Source organism: Delphinus delphis, chromosome 13 (genome assembly GCF_949987515.2).
Source record: "Delphinus delphis chromosome 13, mDelDel1.2, whole genome shotgun sequence".
Classification (NCBI taxonomy): Eukaryota; Metazoa; Chordata; class Mammalia; order Artiodactyla; family Delphinidae; genus Delphinus; species Delphinus delphis.
In genome coordinates, this window is record NC_082695.1 from 26,399,011 (window position 1) to 26,420,976 (window position 21,966).

Consider the following 21,966-nt stretch of genomic DNA (forward strand, 5'->3'; position numbering starts at 1 on the left):
GTGTTTTTTCCTACATTCTACTAGTGTGGTATATTACACATTTTAGTTTTTTGAACCACCCTTGCATTCCAAGAATAAATCCATTTGATCACGGTGTGTAAGCCCCTATGTCCCAACTTTCATTTGTTTTTTTTTTTTTTTGTTTTTTTTTTTGGCTGCGTCAGGTCTTAGCTGCGGCACGTGGGATCTTTGTTGAGGCATATGGGATCTTTCATTGCCACGCAGGCTTCTCTCCAGTTGTGGCATGCGGGTTTTCTCTCTCTAGCTGTGGCGCGCGGGCTCCAGAGTGTGTGGGCTCTGCAATTTGCGGCAGGTGGGCTCTGTTGTTGAGGCGCGCAAGCTCAGTAGTTGTGGCGCGTGGGCCTAGTTGCCCTGCAGCATGTGGGATCTTAGTTCCCCAACCAAGGATCGAACCCGCATCCCCACTGGAAGGCAGATTCTTTACCACTGGACCACCAGGGAAGTCCCCTCAACTTTCATTTCTTATTTTAGTTATTTGAGTCTTTACTCTCTTTTTTCTTTCCCGGCTTCACTCACTTTATTTTTCTCCCCATTTCAGGGCCCCCACGGCCTCTGGGCCCTTCCACAGCAGTGGCACCATTAGCCATTCGGTGTTTCTACGAAGAAGTTGAGTCTTTTCTCTTTAGTCAATCTAGCTAAAGGTTTGTCAATTTTGTTGACCTTTGGTTTTGTTGATTTTCTCCATTGTTTTTCTATTCTGTTTACCTCTGTTCTGATCTTTATTATTTTCTTCCTTCTGCTAGCACTGAGTTTAGTTTGTTCTTCTTTTTCTACTTCCTTAAGGTGTAAAGTTAGATTGTTGATTTGAGACCCTTCCTCCCTCCCTCCAGCTGACACTCTCTCTCTCTCTCTCTTAATATAGTGTTTACAGCTACATATTTCCTTCTTAGTACCATTTTTGCTGCAGCCCCTAAGTTTTGGTTTGTTGTTTTCTTTTAAATAAATTTATTTGTTTATTTATTTATTGGCAGGCAGATTCTTAACCACTGTGCCACCAGGGAAGTCTATGGTTTGTTCTTTTCATTTTCATTTATCTCAAGATATTTTCTAATTTCCTGTGTGATTTCTTCTTGACTCACGACTGTTTAAGAGTATACTGTTGAATTTTCATGTATTTGTGAATGTTTCAGTTTTCCTTCTACTGTTGATACCTATTATGGTTTCATTCCACTGTGATTTATATGATTTCAATCTTTTAAATTTGTTCAGACTTATTTTGTGGCCTAACATATGGTCTAGCCTAGAGAATGTTAAATGTACATTTGAGTAAAAAGATGTGCATTCTGTTGGTTGTTGTTGGGTGATCCTGCAAGTCCCCAAGGCTCTGTTCACCTTTCTTTGTTCTTTCTGTTCCAAACACTCAGTAATTTCAAATGTTCAGTTTGCAAGCTCACCTAGTCTTTCTTCTGCCTGTTGGAGCCTGCTTCTAGTGAAGTTTTCAATTCAGTTCAGTTTTTTGTCCATATTTTCCTTCACCTCTTTGAGCACACTTAAGATGGCAGCTTTAAAGCCTTTCTTTAGTATGTCTGAGGCCCACTGTTTCTTGAGGGATCGTATCTGCCACATAATTTTCTTCCTTCAAATGGGCTGTGTTCTCCTGCTTCTTTGTATGTCTGTTATTTTGTTGTTGAAAATTAGGCATTTGAATAAATCCTCTCCCAATCTTTGCAGACTGGCTCTGTATTGGGGAAGACCTTCATTAATTAGCAGGGTTTATTCTAAGCCTTGAGAACAGCTCAGGGTGAAGGCTTAACGTCTTCTTAGGCCTTTTCTACACTTGCATTGTGTCTGGTCCTGTGTGTGAACTTCTTTTGATTCTTAAGTATATATGCCTGCTTTAAAATGTCTTAATTTCCCAGAGCCAGTCACCTGCTTCTCAGGGTCTTGGACGTACTATTGTATTCCTCCACCCACAGTCCCTTACCCCAGGCACCTGCAGGTCTGTACCCAGTTTTTGTGAGCATTGCTTGACACTTTCTGCAGTTTTTTGCTGGCTGAGATCCAAACTGTAATTTTTCCCTATCTGAGTTCCAAGTCAGAAAAAACAGACATCAGTCCCTCAGGCAGCCCCCAGACAGGTCAGAATGTTGCAAATAAGGTCACTCTGCTCCCTCTGGTTGGAGGCAAGGAATTTGGAATTGGGTTGTTGCTTCTTTTAGACTGTGCTGTGCCACTGGGGGAGGAAGTGGGCCAAGGGTGAGTAAAAATGCCATGATATTTCCTACCACTTGAATGTGGCTTTTTCCTGATTGGGTGTTCCCATGGTTGCTATAGACTTTGACCGTTTTCCAGAGCTTCCATGAAGTTATTTTACCCATCTTCTAGTTGCTTTTTGAATGTATGCATGGCAGAATGGGCGTCTGAAGTTTCTGAGACAGCCATTTTGCTGACATCAGAATATATTGCTATGCCATGCAGCGCAGCCACAAAAAAAACAAGAAGAATATATTGCTGAAGTTTTCTTTTACTCCCTGAATTAATAAAATAAGAGCTAACATATAGTGAGTGATTGCTGAGTGCTGTGTTCTGCTCTAAGCACACCTTGTGTACATCAATCCTCTAGCAACCCTAAGGTAGGCACTATTATCCCCCGTCTCACAGGTGAGGACAATGAAGTTCAAAAAGCATCTTGCCCACAGGACTACAGCCGGAGGAGGCGGAGGCGGGGAACCAGCCCAGGCAGCTTGGTTCTGAGCCCCCACATCTAACTGCTATTTTACACACAGCAGAGTTAGCTACCTCAGCCACTCTGTGCTGGTCCTTTTGGTCTAGGATGCTCTATCCAGAGTCCAGGGAGCATCCCGTGGCTGTTTTCTTCCAGAGTCTAGAGAGCACTGGGTGTCTTTCATGTTTAAGAGGAAGGCGGTCCAGCTTGCCAGAGGCTCTGTAGGTACTCGTGGGCCAGGTGCTGGTAGGGTTCAGGTGAGTTCAAGGTGAGAACCCTCCAGCTTGTTGATACCGCTTCTACCTCATCCATGATGCACCAATTTCTCCAGAAAAGACTCCGGCAACCCCCTGCCTGAGGAAACAGACCATTTGCGGAGCAGGGCAGAAGATATGGTCAAGGGTCTCATCTGTCCCCATAGAGAATTTCTCTTAATTCCTCTGTTTACCACCTCCATGGCTCCCCTCTGCTGGGCCTGGTACCTCCTATTCTGCAGACTGTAAGTCCAAGTGCTATCTAACAGAAATATAATGCAAGCCACATTTCAAAAGAGATGAAATTAATTTGAATAATTGTATTTAACCCAATATATTCAAAGTACTATAATTGCAACATGTAATAAATATTAAAAAGTATTAATGAGGTGTTTTACTTTTTCGTACTAACTCTTTGATATTCAGTGTATACTTTACAGTTGTGGTGCATCTTAGTTGGAAACGGCCACATTTCAGGCACTCAGAAGCCACACGTGACTCGTGGCTACCATACTGGACGGCCAAAGTCTGGAAAATAAGCTTCATGTCTGCCATGGAAGAGTCATCTAGCTCCGTGGAGAAAGTGAGGAAGTGAGGAAGCCCAGCCACCCCCAGCCAGATGCCCACCAGCCTGGGCATTTAGGGCCTGCTGGGCAAACTGGCTCATTTCCTGGTGTTCTCTCCCCCAAGCAGGCCCGCGGCTGCATTTTCTCTGCCACATCAGTTTTCACTTTCCTTCCATTGGCTTCTCTTAAAAAACAAACAAGGCTGTCTAATATCTGAAACATTCCAAAGAGTACATGCAGCACTTATGTAAGATGTAAAGCCTAGTAATAAAGTACGTCATGAACCCCCAGCCCCCACTAAGTAGGTCATCTGCTACAGGGCTGCACCCCGACGTCTGCTTCTCCCAGGCTGACACCTCTGTCTTCCCACCAGCGAGGAACCAGAAGCCCGGGTTTTGTGTATCTGGGCTGTTCAGCCTTTCTTCCTCTTGGTTTACCACACACAGATGTATCTGAAAATGAGATGGTGCTCAGTTATGCTTGTCTTTACTGTACTGTGTGTACTTTGGGGCAACTTGCCCTGTCACCTACATCCTGCTTTAAGGGTTTCCGTGTTGGGCTTCCCTGGTGGCGCAGTGGTTGAGAGTCCGCCTGCCAATGCAGGGGACACAGGTTCGTGCCCTGGTCCGGGAAGATCCCACATGCCGCGGAGCGGCTGGGCCCGTGAGCCATGGCCGTTGAGCCTGCGCGTCCGGAGTCTGTGCCCCGCAACGGGAGAGGCCACAACAGTGAGAGGCCCACATACTGCAAAAAAAAAAAAAAAAGTTTCCATGTTGCTACAGGAACCTAACAGGCACCTGCTGTCGCTGGGTCAAATACTCCGCTATGTGAACACACATTTGGGTTGTTTCCAAGCTGTACATTAGTATGAACAGCACTGCAAAAATTTCTCCAGAGCTTCCCCCAAATGGCAATCCTGGATCACAGAATATGAGGATGTTCAGCTTTGCAGGTTAATGCCTGTTTTCCAAAGTGGGTGTGTCAGTGCACCCCTCTCACCAGCAGCCCAAAGACCTCCAACACCCGGGTTTGTCAGACGTCCTCCGTTTCGCCAATCTAAGTATCTGCAAAGTGGGAGCTCACTGTCGCCTCTGAATACTAATGAGGTAGGACATCTCTTTATGTGTTGAGCCACCATTCTTGTTCGTTTTTCTTATTCGTTGACATGCCTGACCGTCTTTTGTCCATCCGCAGGAGTCCTCTACACACGCTGGATTATAATCCTTTATAGGCTTCCCACTCTGTACTTGTCTGTTCACATTCTTTATTGGGGCTTTTTGATAAAGGGGAGACCTTAATTTTAATCTGGTAAGACTGGTCGTTTCTATTTAAGAGTTAACATTTTTTTGTGACTTAAAAAAAACTTCCCTACCAAGGTCATAAAGGTATTCTCCTCTAGGGTCTTCCAGGAGTTTTTCTTCAATTAACCTGAAACCAACACTGTTCATCAGGGATCTGATGGCATTCCTTTCGGACTCCATCCTTTGTCTAGTGACGGGTAATCCACTTCTGTCTCAAATCAAGTTTCTCTGGTCCATTTCTGGCAGCTCTTCTGTCTCACCAGCCAATCCCTGAGCCAACTGTGAAGGAAGCCTCAGCACTGGCAAGGCTGGTGTGTGCTTCTTTCTCTTCTTCAAAGTGGACAAATGATATCAGGACTTTATCCTTCCACGGGTTTTAGAACTGACTTGTCATATTTCCCAGAACACTGAATCCACAGATCAATATAAGAAGAACAGGCAGCTTTACCACACTGAGACTTCCTTGCTAAGAACACCCTGTCTCTTCTTATTCAAGTCTTCTTTAATGTCTCTTAATAAAGCTGTGAATTCTTCTCCAGTAAAACTTTTACATTCCCGTTTGTATCAGACATGGTTCACTCAGGAGAGCAGGGACCACATAGGTATTTCCAACACAAAGGGAATTTGTGCTTTCAAACAACTGACAAGGCTGGGGGGTGCACAAAGAAAATGGGCCACCTCTAACCGTCAATGCCCCCTCTGTGCTGCAGCTGAGAGCGAGCAGGCCAGTCTGCCACCCACCGCTGAGCAGAAAATGCTGCTGGGACAACCACCACTCTGCAGCCCTGCCACGCTCCCACTGTCTGAGCCCACACACCCACACTGTGGCCAGGGGAAGAAGGGGTCCCTTACCTTCCACCTTCCAAATGTCACAGGAATGCATCTCAGGGGCTAAACAACACCAGAAGCCTCTGGCAGGGGGTCTGGGTAAGACAGCTCCAGCCCCTGAAAGGCAGGGACTGTCCTGAAGGCCCAGACTGCATCAGGCACACCATCTGCTTTCTACCTCCCCAAAATACTGCTGAAATTACTGATCTACTGTGTCATCTTTTCCCATTTTCTTGGTCCCTGTGGTTTTACATATTTTGTACTCTTTTGTTATAATTTTAGCAGGCTTTTAGCAGGACAATGAAATAAACTCTTGTGGTCACTCAAGAAGTCCTGCAGTCCAAGTTCAAAAGCAGCCAGACCTAGCACGGCTAGGACTTTCCATGGATTTACTTAAACTTCACCACATCAGGGAGGTCACAGCTGAGACCCTGCCTGCACCCCGCACCCACAAAGATATTCAATGACTGGGTGGGCTCCCAGACATGGGCCTGCCCTGGAGGCTCCCAGCCTGGCCGCCACTATCCCCAATGTCACCAAAGAGACAGACACCTCAACCAGAGACATGCAAGAGATAGCCAAGCCAGAACAGGATCCAGGATGACCGGGAGGGGTCGCCTCTCAACAGTCACCTTCACAGGCAGATACTGTCCAACACCTCGAGCCGACACCCAGGTCTTCAGCGGATGAGTGTGTGATGTGTGTGTGTCACAGGCACATGCACACACCCTGGACCAAGCTGAGAGCTAGGGCTGCCATGAACACGCTGCTCTTGGGGGCAACCCTAATCGAGGGGACGGGGGCAGAACTGAGCAAAGGAGCTGCAACTCAGATTTCGTGTGGCATCCACCCCTGTCTCCAGGGCCCAAGTGGGCAGGATGGCAAGAGGGCCACGGCCGGTCACCAGGGCTGCCACACAGGGGCTCGCTGTGGGCCGCGGTGCCCCCAAATGTGGCCTCTTGGGCCCCCTCATGCCCCCTATGGCCCTGGCCCTGCAACCGGCCGCACTGGGACCTGCGGCACTGGGCATGCATTTTTTAAAGAGACACAGAAAGAGAGAGGGAGGAGGGGAGGGCGGCCACCACACGCGTCCCCCGGCCTGACACTCACCTGGACAGTTGGCTTCATCACTCTCATCCTCACAGGTCACCAAGCCGTCACACTGCCAGGGGAGGGGGATGCACTGGATGGCGCCGCTGCGACAGGCAAACTGGCCTGGGTTGCACCGCAGCTCTGTGGGACCAAAGGCAAGAGGCCGTTGAGGATGCGGTGCCACCTGCACCTCTGAGCACACGGGGCAGGGCCGACACAGACACTGACCAGACAGAGGTGCCAGCATGCTAGGTGAATGCAGGGGGAGAGGCCGCCCCCACCCAGGGCCTCAGGCCACTGCCTGGATGACGTGGGGGCACGGGGCTCCCGAGGCTTCACAAGGTGCATAGGATGGCGCAGGAAGGGAGGAACAGGGGAGCCTGCCACGAACGGAGACCACGGGGAACGGGGGGAGGAAGGTATTTTGAACTTCAGGTCGCATGCTGTATGGAGCAAAGGTGATTTAGCCAGTAAGTGACATTACAAGACCTGTGCTTTAAGGAAGTGGTTTCTGGAAGCAACTGTAATAGGGGACAGACAAAACAGTGAGTAACTCAATACCGAAGGGCCTGACTGAGGCTGGGGTCAGCCAGCTCCTGCCACCCGCCTGCCCTGGCTCTCAGGTGTGCTATCAGCAGGCACGGCTGGGGAGAGACCATCCTTGGGGTAAGAGGGAACAATAACAATAACTGAAGCTCATCAGAGCCACAAAAGCACCTGTTCTCAGGATCCACACTGGAAACAACTTCTAATTCATGGGGCACTGGGTCAAGATGCAGAAGAGTCTTGCCTGGTTAGTGGGGAAAAATTAACTCTAGGCTGAATGCTGCCCTAGTCCTGACTAACCAAGATTAAAATGAAGAGCTGAAATGACCAAACTGTTTCCAAGTCACACCCTAAAACAAAGCTCAAGAATATTTATAGGAATATGCAGAAATATGCAGAACTCAGAAAGTCAAAATTCATAGTCTGGGCTTCCCTGGTGGCACAGTGGTTGAGAGTCCACCTGCCGATGCAGGGGACACGGGTTCGTGCCCCGGTCCAGGAAGATCTCACATGCCGCGGAGCGGCTAGGCCCGTGAGCCATTGCCGCTAAGCCTGCGCGTCCGGAGCCTGTGCTCCGCAACGGGAGAGGCCACAACAGCGAGAGGCCTGTATACCGCAAAAAAAAAAAAAAAAATTCATAGTCTGCCATCCAATAAAAAAATTACCAGACATGCAAACAGGAAATTATGACCAAAATAAGGAGGAAAAAAAATCAATCCAGAAATGGCAGAAATGACAGAAAAGATAAAAACATTAAGAATTATTATAACTGTATTGTAAATGTTGAAGAAGTTAGAGGAAAGATTAAACATGTTAAGTAGAGATATGGAAGACACAAAGAAAGAAACCTACTGTGAGAGATACAAACACACTGCACAAACAACAGAAACTCTAAACAGAAAGAAAAGAAGGCTAGAAAAAAATGAATTGTGGCTCTGGGACCACTTCAAGCCACCCGTACACATGTACACGGAGGGGAAACAGAAAAAATATTTGAAGAAACAATGGCAGAAAAATTCCCCAATTTGATGAAAACTATAAACCCACAGATCCAAGTAGCTCGATGAACCACAGACACAAGAAATAGAGAGAAAAATACTCCAGGGCACATCATAATCAAATTGCCTAAAACCAGCAATAAAGAGAAAAGTCTTAAAAGCAGATAAAAAAGACATGATGCACAGAAAAACAAAGTAAAGATGACAGCAGATTTCTCACTAGAAACAACACAAGCTGGAAGATGGTGGAACAACACTTCTCAGTTCTGAGAGGAAAAAACAGAAGACTGCCAACCTGGAGGCACTTAAAGCAATTGCACACATACTCCATTGTGGGGCTTATAACCTGAGTGGAAGTAAAATTGTGACAACAGCAGCACAAAAGCCGGGAAAGGAGAAACTGAAGCATACCGTTTAAAGGCTCTAACACTACAGGTAAAGTGGTCTGTCTCATGAATGTGATAAGTTAAAGCTGAATATCACTAAACTAACACAAGAGCTACAGCAAATAAGCCAAAGAGGAAGACAAAAGGAACAAAACATACTCAACCCAAAGGAAGAATAAACAAAGGGAAAAGGAAACAACGGTTGCCACAAATAGAAAACAAACGACAAAATGGCAGACTGTAATTAAATTTGCCTGATCAATAAATATATGGGGTGATCGAAACACCCTAATTAAAAGGCAGAATTTGTTACATAGGTAAGAAAAGCACGATGAAACTACATGTGTCTAAAAGAAACCCACTTTATATAAGGACACAAATAGGTGAATATGAAACAATGGAAAAAGATATGGCATGCTCACATGGATGAAAAGAGAGGGCTTCCCTGGTGGTGCAATGGTTGGGAGTCCACCTGCTGATGCAGGGGACACGGGTTCGTGCCCCGGTCCGGGAGGATCCCACATGCCGTGGAGCGGCTGGGCCCGTGAGCCGTGGCTGCTGAGCCTGCGCGTCCGGAGCCTGTGCTCCGCAATGGGAGCGGCCACAGCAGTAAGAGGCCCGCGTACCACAAAAAAAAAAAAGAAAGAAAGCAGAGGTGGCTGTATATATATATGTATTTTTTTTTGATTTATTTTTTGGCTGTGTTGGGTCTTTGTTGCTGCGTGGGGGCCTTCTCTAGTTGCGGTGAGCGGGGACTACTCTTCGTTGTGGTGGGCATGCTTCTCATTGCGGTGGCTTCTCTTGTTGCGGGGCACGGGCTCTAGGCGCATGGGCTTCCGTAGTTGTGGCATGCGGGCTCAGTAGTCGTGGCTTGCGGGCTCTAGAGCGCAGGCTCAGTAGTTGTGGTGCACGGGCTTAGCTGCTCCGCGGCATGTAGGATCTTCCCAGACCAGGGCTCAAACCCGTGTCCCCTGCATTGGCAGGCAGATTCTTAACCACTGCACCACCAGGGAAGTCCCAGGGGTGGCTGTATTAATACCACACAAAGGAGACTTCAGGGTAAATAATATTACGATAAATGAAGAAGGTATTTAATAGTGATAAAGGACATAATAACCTTAAATGTCTCTGCATCTATAGCAGAGCTTCAAATGAAGGAAAAACTGCTGTAACTGCTAATAGACAAATTCACAATCAACTTCAATCCCTTCTCTCAATAACTGATAGAACAAGCAGACAGAAGATCTGCAAGGATACAGACAACCTGAACAACACTATCAACCAGCTGGACCCAACCGACATTCACAGAAATCTCTGCCCAACTACAGCAGAATACACATTCTTTTCACATGCGTACAAAACATTCACCATAATAGATAAATATATGAGCCATAAAACAAATCTCAATACATTCATAAAGGTTCAAATTTAAGTGTGTTGTTTGATCACAATGGAATTAAATTAAAAATCAACAGCAGAAAGATGTCTGGGAAATCCCCCGACTATATAGAAAACAACTGACATTCTTCTAAATAGCCTATGAGTCAAAGAGGAAATGAAAAGGGAGATTAGAAAGCATTTTAATTTAATGAAAATTTGTGAAATGCAACTAAAGCAGTTCACAGAGGCAAATGTATTGCATTAAATTTCTATATCAGGGGATTTCCCTGGTGGCACAGTGGTTAAGAATCCACCTGCCAATGCAGGGGACGCGGGTTCGAGCCCTGGTCTGGGAACATCCCACAAGCCGAGAAGCAACTAAGCCCGTGCACCACAACTACTGAAGCCCGAGCGCCTAGAGCCCATGCTCCACAACGAGAAGCCACTGCAATGAGAAGCCCATGCACCGCAACGAAGAGTAGCCCCTGCTCGCGGCAACTAGAGAAAGCCTGCGTGCAGCAACAAAGACCCAACACGGCTGTAAACAAACAAACAAATAAGTTTTTTTAAATGCTTAAAATTCCTATATCAGAAAAGAAGAAAGGTCTCAAATCAATGACCTCAGCTGCCACTTTAAGAAATCTGAACATGGCTTCTCTGGTGGCGCAGTGGCTGAGAGTCCGCCTGCCGATGCAGGGGACACGGGTTCGTGCCCCGGTCCAGGAAGATACCACATGCCGCGGAGTGGCTAGGCTCGTGAGCCATGGCCGCTGAGCCTGCGCGTCTGGAGGCTGTGCTCCGCAACGGAGAGGCCACAACTGCGAGAGGCCCGCGTACAGAAAAAAAAAAAAGAGAACTTTCCTTTTCAAAAGACATTGTTAAGAGAATAAAAAGAAAAGTCGCATACTGGGAGAGAACTGTAAATCACACATCTGATAAAGGATTTGTATCTAGAATATATAAAGAACTCTCATATTTCAATAAAAAGAAAACAACCCACCCAATTCTTAAAATGGGCAAAAGATTTTAATGGACAACTAACTAGGGAATTCCCTGGCGGTCCAGTAGTTAGGACTTGGTGCTCTCACTGCCAGGCTGCCAGGGCCCCAGGTTCAATCCCTAGTTGGAGACCTAAGATCCCACAAGCCTTGAGGCATGGCCAAAAATAATAAAAAAAAAAAGAATGCACAATTAACCAAAGAAGATACAGATGGCAAAAACACATAAAAAGATGCTCAACATCATTACTCATTAAGGAAATGCAAATTAAAGTCCTAATGAGATACCATTACATATTAGAATGGCTAAAATGAAAAATGACGATACCAAGAGCTGACAATATGTGAGTTAACTAGAACTCTCCTACAGTGCTAGTGGGAATGTAAAAATGGTACAACTGCTGTGGAAGACAGTTTGACAGTTTCTAAAAGGCTGAATATATACGTACTATATGACACAGTCATTCCACTCCTAGGGATTTATCCAAGAGAAGTATATGACCATACAGAGACATATTCAGAGTAATATTATTTGCAATAGCCAAAAGCTGGAAACAATCCAAATGCCCTGAACAACTGAATGGATAAACAAACTGCAGTGGAGCCATACCATGGAATACTACTCAGCAGTAAAAAGGAGTGAACCACTGAGATGCAGCAACGTGTAAGACAAAAGAAGACCAAAACGAGCAGCCAGCTGCAGGCTGCAGTTTGCCAAACGCTGTTCTAGAGTTAAGTGTCGAAATAAATCTACCCATACCCAGCACCTAACACACGGACGTGTCCACGGAATGTCTGCCGAACTGAACTACTCTGTTCTTTAAGTCGCTAACAAAGTGTCATCAGTTCTGATATCCCCGGGAAGGTTCTTTCCCTTCCTGACTCACCTGCACAGTGTAGGGGCTGTTCAGAAAGCAATCCAACCTGTGAATCACTGGTTAACACATGTGAATTGCTCATTCAAAAAATATTTGCCAAGCACCACTTTGTGCTGGGCAACCCTCCAGGTGATTGTGCTAGTGTGGTCAATGGAGCAGGGAGAGTCAGGACGTGGCACAGCCTGCCTTGAATGCTGGGCGGGGACCAACACACAGTCAGCTGCTTACTGTGTCCGATGGGGATTCCCGAGGGTCTCACTGGTGTTACTCCAGCTGTAAATCAACATTCCCTTTCCTTTCTTCCTCAGTATCCTCTCGGGTCCCCTTGCAAAGCATCCAGCACACTTTCTGCCACATACAAAGCTGCTCAAAAATCGTCTCCCCGTCTTTTCACTACTGGGTTCACCAAGGTCCTGTCCCAGCCCCCTCTTGTGATGACTATCTCCTGGCTGGCTACTCTAGCCAATGGATTGTTGATGCTTTTTGAAATAATCCATGCCCTCACCATGTACATGCAAGGCCACAACACCAAAACACGAACTTCTTTCACACTAGTTCTCAAATCTTTTCATTTCAAAACCTTTTTATACTCTTAAAAATTCTGAGAACACCAAACATCTTTTGTTTATATGGGATACATCTATCAATATTTACTGTATTGAAATTAAAGCTGAGAAACTGTGTAAACACAAGCTTCCCAAGCATTTACTCAAAAGGTTAAACACATAATAAACACTGGAGAGGGTGTAGAGAAAAAGGACCCCTCCCACACTATTGGTGGGAGGTAAACTGGTGCAGTCACTATGGAGAACAGTACGGAGGTTCCTCAAAAACTAAATATAGAGCTACCATATGATCCGGCAATCCCAATCCTGGGCATATATCTGGAGGAAACCATACTTTGAAATGATACATACACCCCAATGTTCACTGCAGCACTATTTACAATAGCCAGGACATGGAAGCAACCTAAATGTCCATCAACAGATGAATGGATAAAGATGTGATACAGATATACAATGGAATATTACTCAGCCATAAAAAAGAATGAAATAATGCCCTTTGCAGCAACATGGATGGATCTAGAGATTATCACACTAAGTGAAGTAAGTCAGACAAATAAAAACAAATACCATACGATACCACTTACATGTGGAATCTAAAAATGATACAAATGAACTTATTTAGAAAACAGAAACAGACTCACAGACTTAGAAAACAAACTTATGGTTACCAAAGGGGAAAGGTCAAGGGAAGGGATAAATTAAGAGGCTGGATTAACATATACACACTACCAGGACCTCCTGTACAGCACAAGGAACTCTACTCAATACTCTGTAATAACCTATATGTGAAAAGAATCTGAAAAAAGAATGGATATATGTATAACTGAATCACTTTGCTGTACACCTGAAACTAACACTACATTGTAAATCACCTATACTCCAATATAAGGAAAAAAAAAAAAAAGCTTAAACACAGAGTTACTATAGGAGCTAGCAATCCCACTCCTAGGTATGTGTCCAAGAGAACTGAATGCCAGGACTCACAGACACCTGTCCTCTGATGCTCACAGCAGCATGACTCACCAGAGCCAAGAGAAGGAACAACCCAGGTGTCCAGCAACAGATGATGGATAAACAAGCTGTGGCCTGTCCATACAATGGAATATTACTGGGTCATAAAAAGGAAGCAAATTCTGACACATGCTAAAATGTGGATGAACCTTGAGGACATTATACTCAGTGAAACAAGCCAGACACAGGAGGACAAGTACTGTACGACTCCACGTACATAAAGTCCCTGGAGCAGTCAAATCCACAGAGACATAAAGTGGAAGAGGTTGCCAGGGGCCGGGGGTTGGGGATGGGAGCTTTTGTCTGATGGGGACAGAGTTTCAGTTTGGGAAGATGAAAAAGTTCTGGAGATGAATGGCAGTGATGGCTGCACACTACTGCCAATGTACTCACACTGACCTGTACACTTAAGATGGTTAAAGTGGTAGACCTGATGTCATGTGAATTTTACCACAATTTTTAAAAAACCCTTTAAAAGAAAGGAGAGGGCTTCCCTGGTGGCGCAGTGGTTGAGAGTCCGCCTGCCGATGCAGGGGATGCGGGTTCGTGCCCCGGTCGGGGAAGATCCCACATGCCACAGAGCGGCTGGGCCCGTGAGCCATGGCCGCTGAGCCTGCGCGTCTGGAGCCTGTGCTCCGCAACCGGAGAGGCTGCAACAGTGAGAGGCCCGCGTACCGCAAAAAAAAAAAAAAAAAGAAAGGAGAAAGAGAATGAATGAATGAAAAGAGAGAGAATCCCAAGCACATATCCCACTGGCCATCACATCAGGTAGCCTCCAGAAATAGCACTCTGCACCTGTGAGAGAGGGAGAGAGAAAGGCAGACGACCCCTCGGTGCTGTCATGAAAATCATCCGACCTCTTGGAGTCCTAGAAACCCCAGCCACACGGTGACAGCTACTGCTTTTTTTTAAAAAAAATTATTTATTTATTTATTTTAATCTTTGGCTGCATTGGGTCTCCGTTGCTATGCACTGGCTTTTCCTCTAGCTGCAGCAAGTGGGGGCTACCCTTTGTTGTGTGCACAGGCTTCTCACTGCGGTGGCTTCTCTTGTGAAGCATGGGCTCTAGGAGCATGGGCTCAGTAGTTGCGGCTCACAGGCTCTGGAGTGCGGGCTCAGTAGTTGTGGCTCACGGGCTTAGTTGCTCTGCGGCATGTGGGATCTTCCCGGACCAGGGCCCAAACCCGTGTCCTTCGCATTGGCAGGCGGATTCTCAACCACTGCACCACCAGAGAAGCCCAGAGCTACTGCTTTAACCACGTGATGTCTGGGGCCTGGAGGACTCGTGCCCCGTAGAAATGTCATGTCTCTGCAGTACAGATTCTTTCTCTAGATTCAATTTCTTCTTTGTCAGCAAGTCTCGGCCTCATTTTATATTATGTAAAGTGAGCTGTCTCAGGTTTCTGTATGAAATTTAGTACATGGCCTAAATTGTCTGGAACTGATTTCCTCTCACCATTTACCCACAAAGAAATAGAGGAAGGGACTTACATGGCACACCAATAGTTAGGACTCTGTGCTTTCACTGCCCGGGCCCGGGTTCAATCTCTGGTCAGGGAACTAAGATCTCACATGCCATATGGCGCGGCCAAAAAAAAAAAAAAAGAAAGAAAGAAATAGAAGGGGACTTCCCTGGTGGCACCAGTGGTTAAGAATCCACCTGCTGGGCTTCCCTGGTGGCGCAGTGGTTGAGAGTCTGCCTGCCGATGCAGGGGACATGGGTTCGTGCCCCGGTCCGGGAAGATCCCACATGCCGTGGAGTGGCTGGGCCCGTGAGCCATGGCCGCTGAGCCTGTGCGTCTGGAGCCTGTGCTCCGCAATGGGAGAGGCCATAACAGTGAGAGGCCCGCGTACCGCAAAAAAAAAAAAAAAAAAAAAAAAAGAATCCATCTGCCAATTCAGGGGACACGGGTTCGAGCCCTGGTCCAGGAAGATCCCACATGCCGCGGACTAAGCCTTTGCACTACAACTACTGAGCCTGTGCTCTAGAACCCAAGTGCCACAACTACTGAAGCCCAAGCGCCTAGAGCCCGTGCTCCGCAACAAGAGAAGCCACTGCAATGAGAAGCCCGCACACCACAATGAAGAGTAGCCCCCGCTTGCCGCAACTAGAAAAAGCCTGCGCACAGCCACGAAGACCCAACACAGCCAAAAACAAATACATAAATTTATTAAAAAAGAGAAAGGGAGGAAGATGGCATACAGCAGAAGCCCATCACTTGGGAAATCAAAACTCAGCCCAGAAGTGCAGGAGCGGGTTGGGCCCCCTCTCCCCAGCCACCACGGCCCAGGCTCCTAGTGATCCGCAGGCCTAGTCCTAGGCTACCCGGCCTCCCCAACATGGTTCGCACATGCTTCCCCAGAAAGAGCTCAGGGTGGGGCCCAGTGGGTGCTGGGCAGCGCTGCGCAGGGCTAGAAGGCATGGCGCCTGGGCATGAGGGCTGCCGGTCCCTGCTAACAAGTGCTGACAACGCAGAGAAGTCAGATGCAGATCTGCGGGTCACCCTGCAAGGCAGGCCCCCTGCAGAGGGCTCACCTGAGTCCTGAGATCAGAGGCTGAGAATAAGGGGCCTGAACCCCCAGTGACAATAGGGAAGGCCCTGGGCTGCCACGATCAGGGAAGGTGGGGCATGTGCCCTGGAGGGAGCCCTGTGTGGCCGGGCCCAGCGGGACACATGAACCAAAGGGACCAAGTGGCTTCACGGTCACGCTGTGAGGAGCCACAGAGGAGTAGCCCCAGAACACCCATGACAGCAGGGCCTGGGAAGCCGTTCTAGAACCAGCTGTGATTACATCAGCAACTCCCACCTTCCCGACGGGTTCCAAGTGCCACTTGCCCTTTCAGGAGGCAAAGGGCCACCTCCAGCCTTCCTCCGGCACCCCCTCCTCCCATGTTCTTGGGAACCCTGACTCAGCTACTCCCATGGCTCCCCCTGTAGCACCCCTGGCCCGTTCCCAGTGGTTCCCAGTCGCTATCACTTCACGGCTCCAGCAGGTTCCTGGCATGATATACAGGGAGATGAGCTTTGAAACAGGCCCCAGGGACCTGTCCTGAGACAAACCACAGGCCTCAGCTCCCGGACTGCAGTGAAGCCCCTTGTCAGCCAAGACCCCTACTTCACCTTGCTTGGCTCCATCCCCTCTTGCGGGTGGTAGACACGAGGCCCCAAGGAGGTGGCCGGCTGCGCAGCTTCATGTGTGTCCTCCATCCCCTGGAATGACTCCGGGGCCCTCTGAGGAGGAACATGCTCTTGGAGGGACCCGCCCGGGGAAAGGGGTCAGGCCCAGGGCTCTGAACGGTGCGGTGCCCCGTCAAGGCCCCGTGGACGGGAGGCCTGGGCATCCCTAGGCTCAGGCAGACGCCAGGGTCACAGCAGGAGGGACACTGGCATCTGATCTTCAAGCCGCAAGGCGCTCAGAGACCAGCTGCCTGTGACCCTCAAGCCCAAGGGCCCAGAGTTCTAGAGCGAGCCGGAGGCATGTGACTCAGGGCAAACTATAGACTGAAGTGTTACCAGTGGGGTTTAAAGGCAGGCCAGACACCCTGCTGCTTATGCTATCCCAGCCTCGGCCGCCTGGCTCCCTCAGCAGAAGGGCTGACCCACCTGACCTGTCCCCTGTCGGGCTGGCACAGCAGGATAGGACCCAGATCCCCAGCCCCGAAGCCAGCACAGCTAAGCGGAATCCGGGCAGGAATCACAGCCGCCCCGCCAGGATGCTCTGCACTCTGATGTGGGGCGTGACTAACCCATTGTCCTTCAGAGGGTTGGGTCCAAATTTTCTGATTCTGACCCATATTCTCTCTGTTAAGACAGAAGTCAGAGGACTCATGAAATGCAGCGCCTCTGTAGAGGTCAGCCCCACAAAGCCCCAGGGGACCAGGGCTGCCTGTCTGCCAACGGGACCCACAGAGTCAGGGGTGCACCAAAGCACTGTGAACATGAAAAGGCTCCTGTGGTGGTTTCAAAATACGTCCACTGATGCTTTGATGTGCCTCCCTACCACCAGGGGCTCCCCAGTCACTGTGACCTTCAAACCCTTCACTGAGCCAGGGCCAGGCTCCCCCTCACTCAGCCCACCTGAGGGAGAGAAGACGCCCCCTGCTTCCCGGAACCTGCCTGCCCCAGGGGAGCGGCAGCCACTCCCACCCATCAGCTGAGGAGTCACAAGGCTGGACATTGCCCCCCCCAGCATAAAGTGACAAGGCCGAAGTTCAGTGTTGATTTCTCATAAATAACAAGCACGTTCTACATCCAGGAGGTGAAGTGACCATCACCTGCAACCTTCCCTCCTCGGACACGGCCCAACCAAGACACTGGCTGGTCTGCTCTGCCTGCCCTTCCCTATGAGTCTCCTCAGTGGATGCTCGGGAAAGAAGGCCTAGCTGCAAGTGAGTGAGCCTAGAAGAGGAGGGGAGACCCCAGGAAAAGGACGGGACCAGAGAGGAGAGGCAGGATCGCAACGCATTTCTACTGAACCAACAGCACCTCAAGGAACGAACAGCAACCAGCAACAAGTCTACACTTTACGAGGGCTGGGTGCAGGGGAGGGGGGGTATACTTGGGAGGGAGACCAGGGCAAAGGGGTGGGCAGAACTGGAGTAACAGCATCCGCCTCTGACGGAACATCCACTAGCAGCTTCATCCAACACTCATGCCACACATTTTTTACTTTTTTCTCCCGGTTTTATTGAGATATAATGACAAACAGCACTGTATAAGTTTAAGGAGTGCACCGTAATGATCTGACTTACAGACATCGTGAAATGATTATCACAGTTAAGTTTAGTGAATATCAATCATCTCATATAGATACAAAATTAAAGAAGCAGAGACATTTTTTTCCTTGTGATGAGAACTGTTAGGGTTTATTCTCTTAACGACTTTCCTATATAACACGCAGCAGTCTTAATTCTATTTATCATGTTGTAGGTTACATCCTGAGCACTTATTTATCTTACAACTGGAAGTTTTTACCTTTCGACTGCCTTCATCCAATTCCCCCTCCTCCCCCAACCCCCGCCTCTGGTAACCACAAATCTGATCTCTTTTCTCTGAGTTTATTTTTTGAAGTATGACTGACCTACAACGCTATGTTAGTTTCCGTTATATAACATAGTGATTCTATATTTCTATACACTTCAAATGATCACAACTCCAGCTACCATCTGTCACCATGCAAAGTTATTATAATATTATTGACCATATTCCCTATGTTGTATATTTCATACCTGTGAACCAATTACATTGCAACTGTAAGTTTGTACCTCTTAATCTCCCTCACCTATTTCTTTCCTTCCCCCACCCCTCCCCTCTGCAACCACCTGCTTCTTCTCTGTATCTATAACTCTGTTTCTGTTTTGTTACACTTGTTTGTTTTGTCTCTTTTTAAATTTTTATTTATTCATTTACTTATTTATTTATTTGGCTGCGCTGGGTCTTAGTTGCAGCACGTGGCACCTATGTTGCGGCATGCAGGATCTTTAGTTGCAGCATGCAGGATCTTTGGTTGTGGCATGCGGGATCTTTAGTTGCAGCATGCGGGATCTAGTTCTCCGACCAGGGATCGAACCTGGACTCCTTGCATTGGGAGGGCAGGGTCTTAACTGCTGGACCACCAGGGAAGTCCCTGTTTTGTTTTTTTTTAGATTCAACATATAAGTGAAATCATACGGTATTTGTCTTTCTCTGACTTACTTCAATTAGCATAAGACCCTCTAGGTACATCCACGTTGTTTTGTCTCTTTTTAAATTTTTACTCTTTGTCTCTTTTTAAGATTTTACTCTTTTTATGACTGAGTAATATCCCACTGTATATATATACCACATCTTCTTTATCTACTCATCAACTGATGGGCACACTTAGGTTGCTTTCATATCTTGGCTATTGTATACAATGCTGCAATAAACATAGGCGTGCATATATCTCTTTTACTTAGTATTTTCATTTTCTTCGGATAAATACCAAGGAGTGGAACTGCTGCACCGTATATGGTGGTTTTATTTTTAACTTTTTGAGGACTCTCCATACTGTTTTCCATAGTGGTTGCACCAATTTACATTCCCACCAACAGTGCACGGAGGTTCCCTTTTCTGCACATCTTTGCCAACACTTGTTGTCTTTTTGATGACAGCCATTCCGACAGCTGTGAGGTGATATCTCATTGTGGTTTTGAATTGCATTTCACTGATGATTAGTGGTGTTGAGCATCTTTTCATGTGCCTGTTGGCCATCTGTATGTTTTCTTTGGAAAAACATCTATTCACATCTCTGCCCATTTTTAAATGTTTATTCTTTTTATGTGACTGTAAATGGGACTGTTTTCTTAATTTCTCTGACAGTTCAGTGTTAGTGTATAAAAATGCCACAGATTTCTGTAGATTAATTTTGCATCCTGCAACTTTACAAAATTCATTGATGAGCTCCAGCAGTTTTTTGGTGGCGTCCTTAGTTTCTATGTGTAGTATCATGTCATCTGCAAACAGTGACAGTTTTACTTCTTCCTTTCCAATTTGGATTCCTTTTATTTCTTCTTTTTCATTCTTCTTCTTTTTTGGCCATGTCGTGCGGCATGCGGGATCTAAGTTCCCTGACCAGGGATGGAACCCGGGCCCCCTGCGTTGGGAGCACAGAATCTTAACCACTAGACTGCCAGGGAAGTCCTTATTCCTTTTTTTTTTTTTTTTTTTTAATTTCTTTGTCTTGTCTGATTGCTGTACCTAGGACTTCCATTACTCTGCTGAATAAATAGTGGCAAGAGTGGGCATCCTGTCTTGTTCCTGATCTCATAGGAAATGCTTTCAGCTTTTCACTGTTGAGAATGATGTTAGTTGTGGACTTGGCATATATGGCCTTTATTATGTTCAGGTATGTCTCTTCTACACCTACTTTGTTGAGAGTTTTTTAAAATTACAAACGGATGCTGAATTTTGTCAAAAGTTTTTCCACATCTATTGAGATGACATTTTTATTCTTTAATTTGTTAATGTGGTACATCACATTGATTGATTTGTGGATAGTGAACCATCCTTGCATCACTGGGAGAAATCCTACTTGATCGTGGGGATTTTAATGTATTTTTTGTTTGTTTATTTTTTATAATTTTATTTTTTTTAATTTTTGGCTGTGTTGGGTCTTCATTGCTGCGCACAGGTTTTCTCTAGTTGTGGCGAGCGGGGTCTACTCTTTGTTGCAGAGCACGGGCTCTAGGCGCACAGGCTTCAGCAGTTGCAGCATGCGGGCTCAGTAGTTGTGGCACGCGGGCTCTAGGGCATGCAGGCTTCAGCAGTTGTGGCTCACGGGCTCTAGAGCGCAGGCTCAGTAGTTGTGGCACATGGGCTTAGTTGCTTCCCAGACCAGGGATCAAATCCGTGTCCCCTGCACTGGGCAGGTGGATTCTTAACCACTGTGCCACCAGGGAAGTCCGGGATTTTAATGTATTGTTGAATTCGGTTTGCTAATATTTTGTTGAGGATTTTGGCATCTATGTTTATCAATGATATTGGAATGTAATTTTCTTTTTTTGTGATATCTTTGTCTGGTTTTGGTATCAGGGTGATGCTGGCCTCACAGAATGAGTTCAGAAGTGTTCCTCTCTGTAATTTTTTTGAATAGTTTGTGAAGGAAAGATATTAACTCTTCTCTAAATGGCTGGTAGAATTCACCTGTGAAGCCATCTGGTCCTGGACTTTTGTTTGTTGGGAGTTTTTTTTTTACTTACTGATTCAATTTCATTACTGGTAATTGGTCTGTTCATATTTTCTATTTCTTCCAGGTTCAGTCTTGGGAGATTTTACATTTCTAGGAATTTGCCCATTTCTTCTAGGTTGTCCATTTTATTAGCATATAATTGTTCATAGTAGTCTTTTATGATTCTTTGTATTTCTGTGGTATCAATTGTAATGTCTCCTTTTTCATTTCAGATTTTATTTGGGCCCTCTCTCTTTCTTACTGATGAGTCTGGCTAAAGGTTTATCAATTTTGTTTAGCTTTTCAAAAACCCAGCTCTTAGTTTCATTGATATTTTCTATTGTTTTTTAGTCTCTATATTTTATTTATTTATGCTCTGATCTTTCTTCTTTCTTTCTACTAACTTTGGGTTTTGTTCTTCTTTTTCTAGTTTCTTTACATTGTTTGAGATTTTCTTATTTCCTGAGGTAGCTTATATCATTATAAACGTTCAGAACTGCTTTTGCTGTATCCTATAGATTTTGGATCATTGTGTTATTTTTTATTTATTTTTGGCTGCATCAGGTCTTAGTTGCAGCACGCAGGATCTTTTGTTGCAGTGTGTGGGCTTCTCTCCAGTTGTGGCGCGCGAGCTCCAGATCACATGGGCTCTGTAGTTGCAGCAGGCAGGCTCTCTAGTTGCGGTGTACAGGCTTAGTTGCCCCACGGCATGTGGGATCTTAGTTCCCCAGCCAGGGATCGAACCCACGTCCCCTGCATTGGAAGGTGGATTCTTAACCACTGGACC

General features: G+C 46.6%; 1 protein-coding gene across 1 annotated transcript in view; it reads right to left on the reverse strand.

Annotated features, from left to right (window-relative positions):
* DGCR2 (DiGeorge syndrome critical region gene 2) overlaps window positions 1-21,966 on the reverse strand; it is a 69,472-nt gene that overhangs the window by 30,074 nt on the left and 17,432 nt on the right. Inside the window, exon 2 of the mRNA XM_060028539.1 lies at window positions 6,746-6,868. Within this exon, the coding sequence (XP_059884522.1) occupies window positions 6,746-6,868 (123 nt within the window). The remainder of the gene's footprint in view (window positions 1-6,745; window positions 6,869-21,966) is intronic.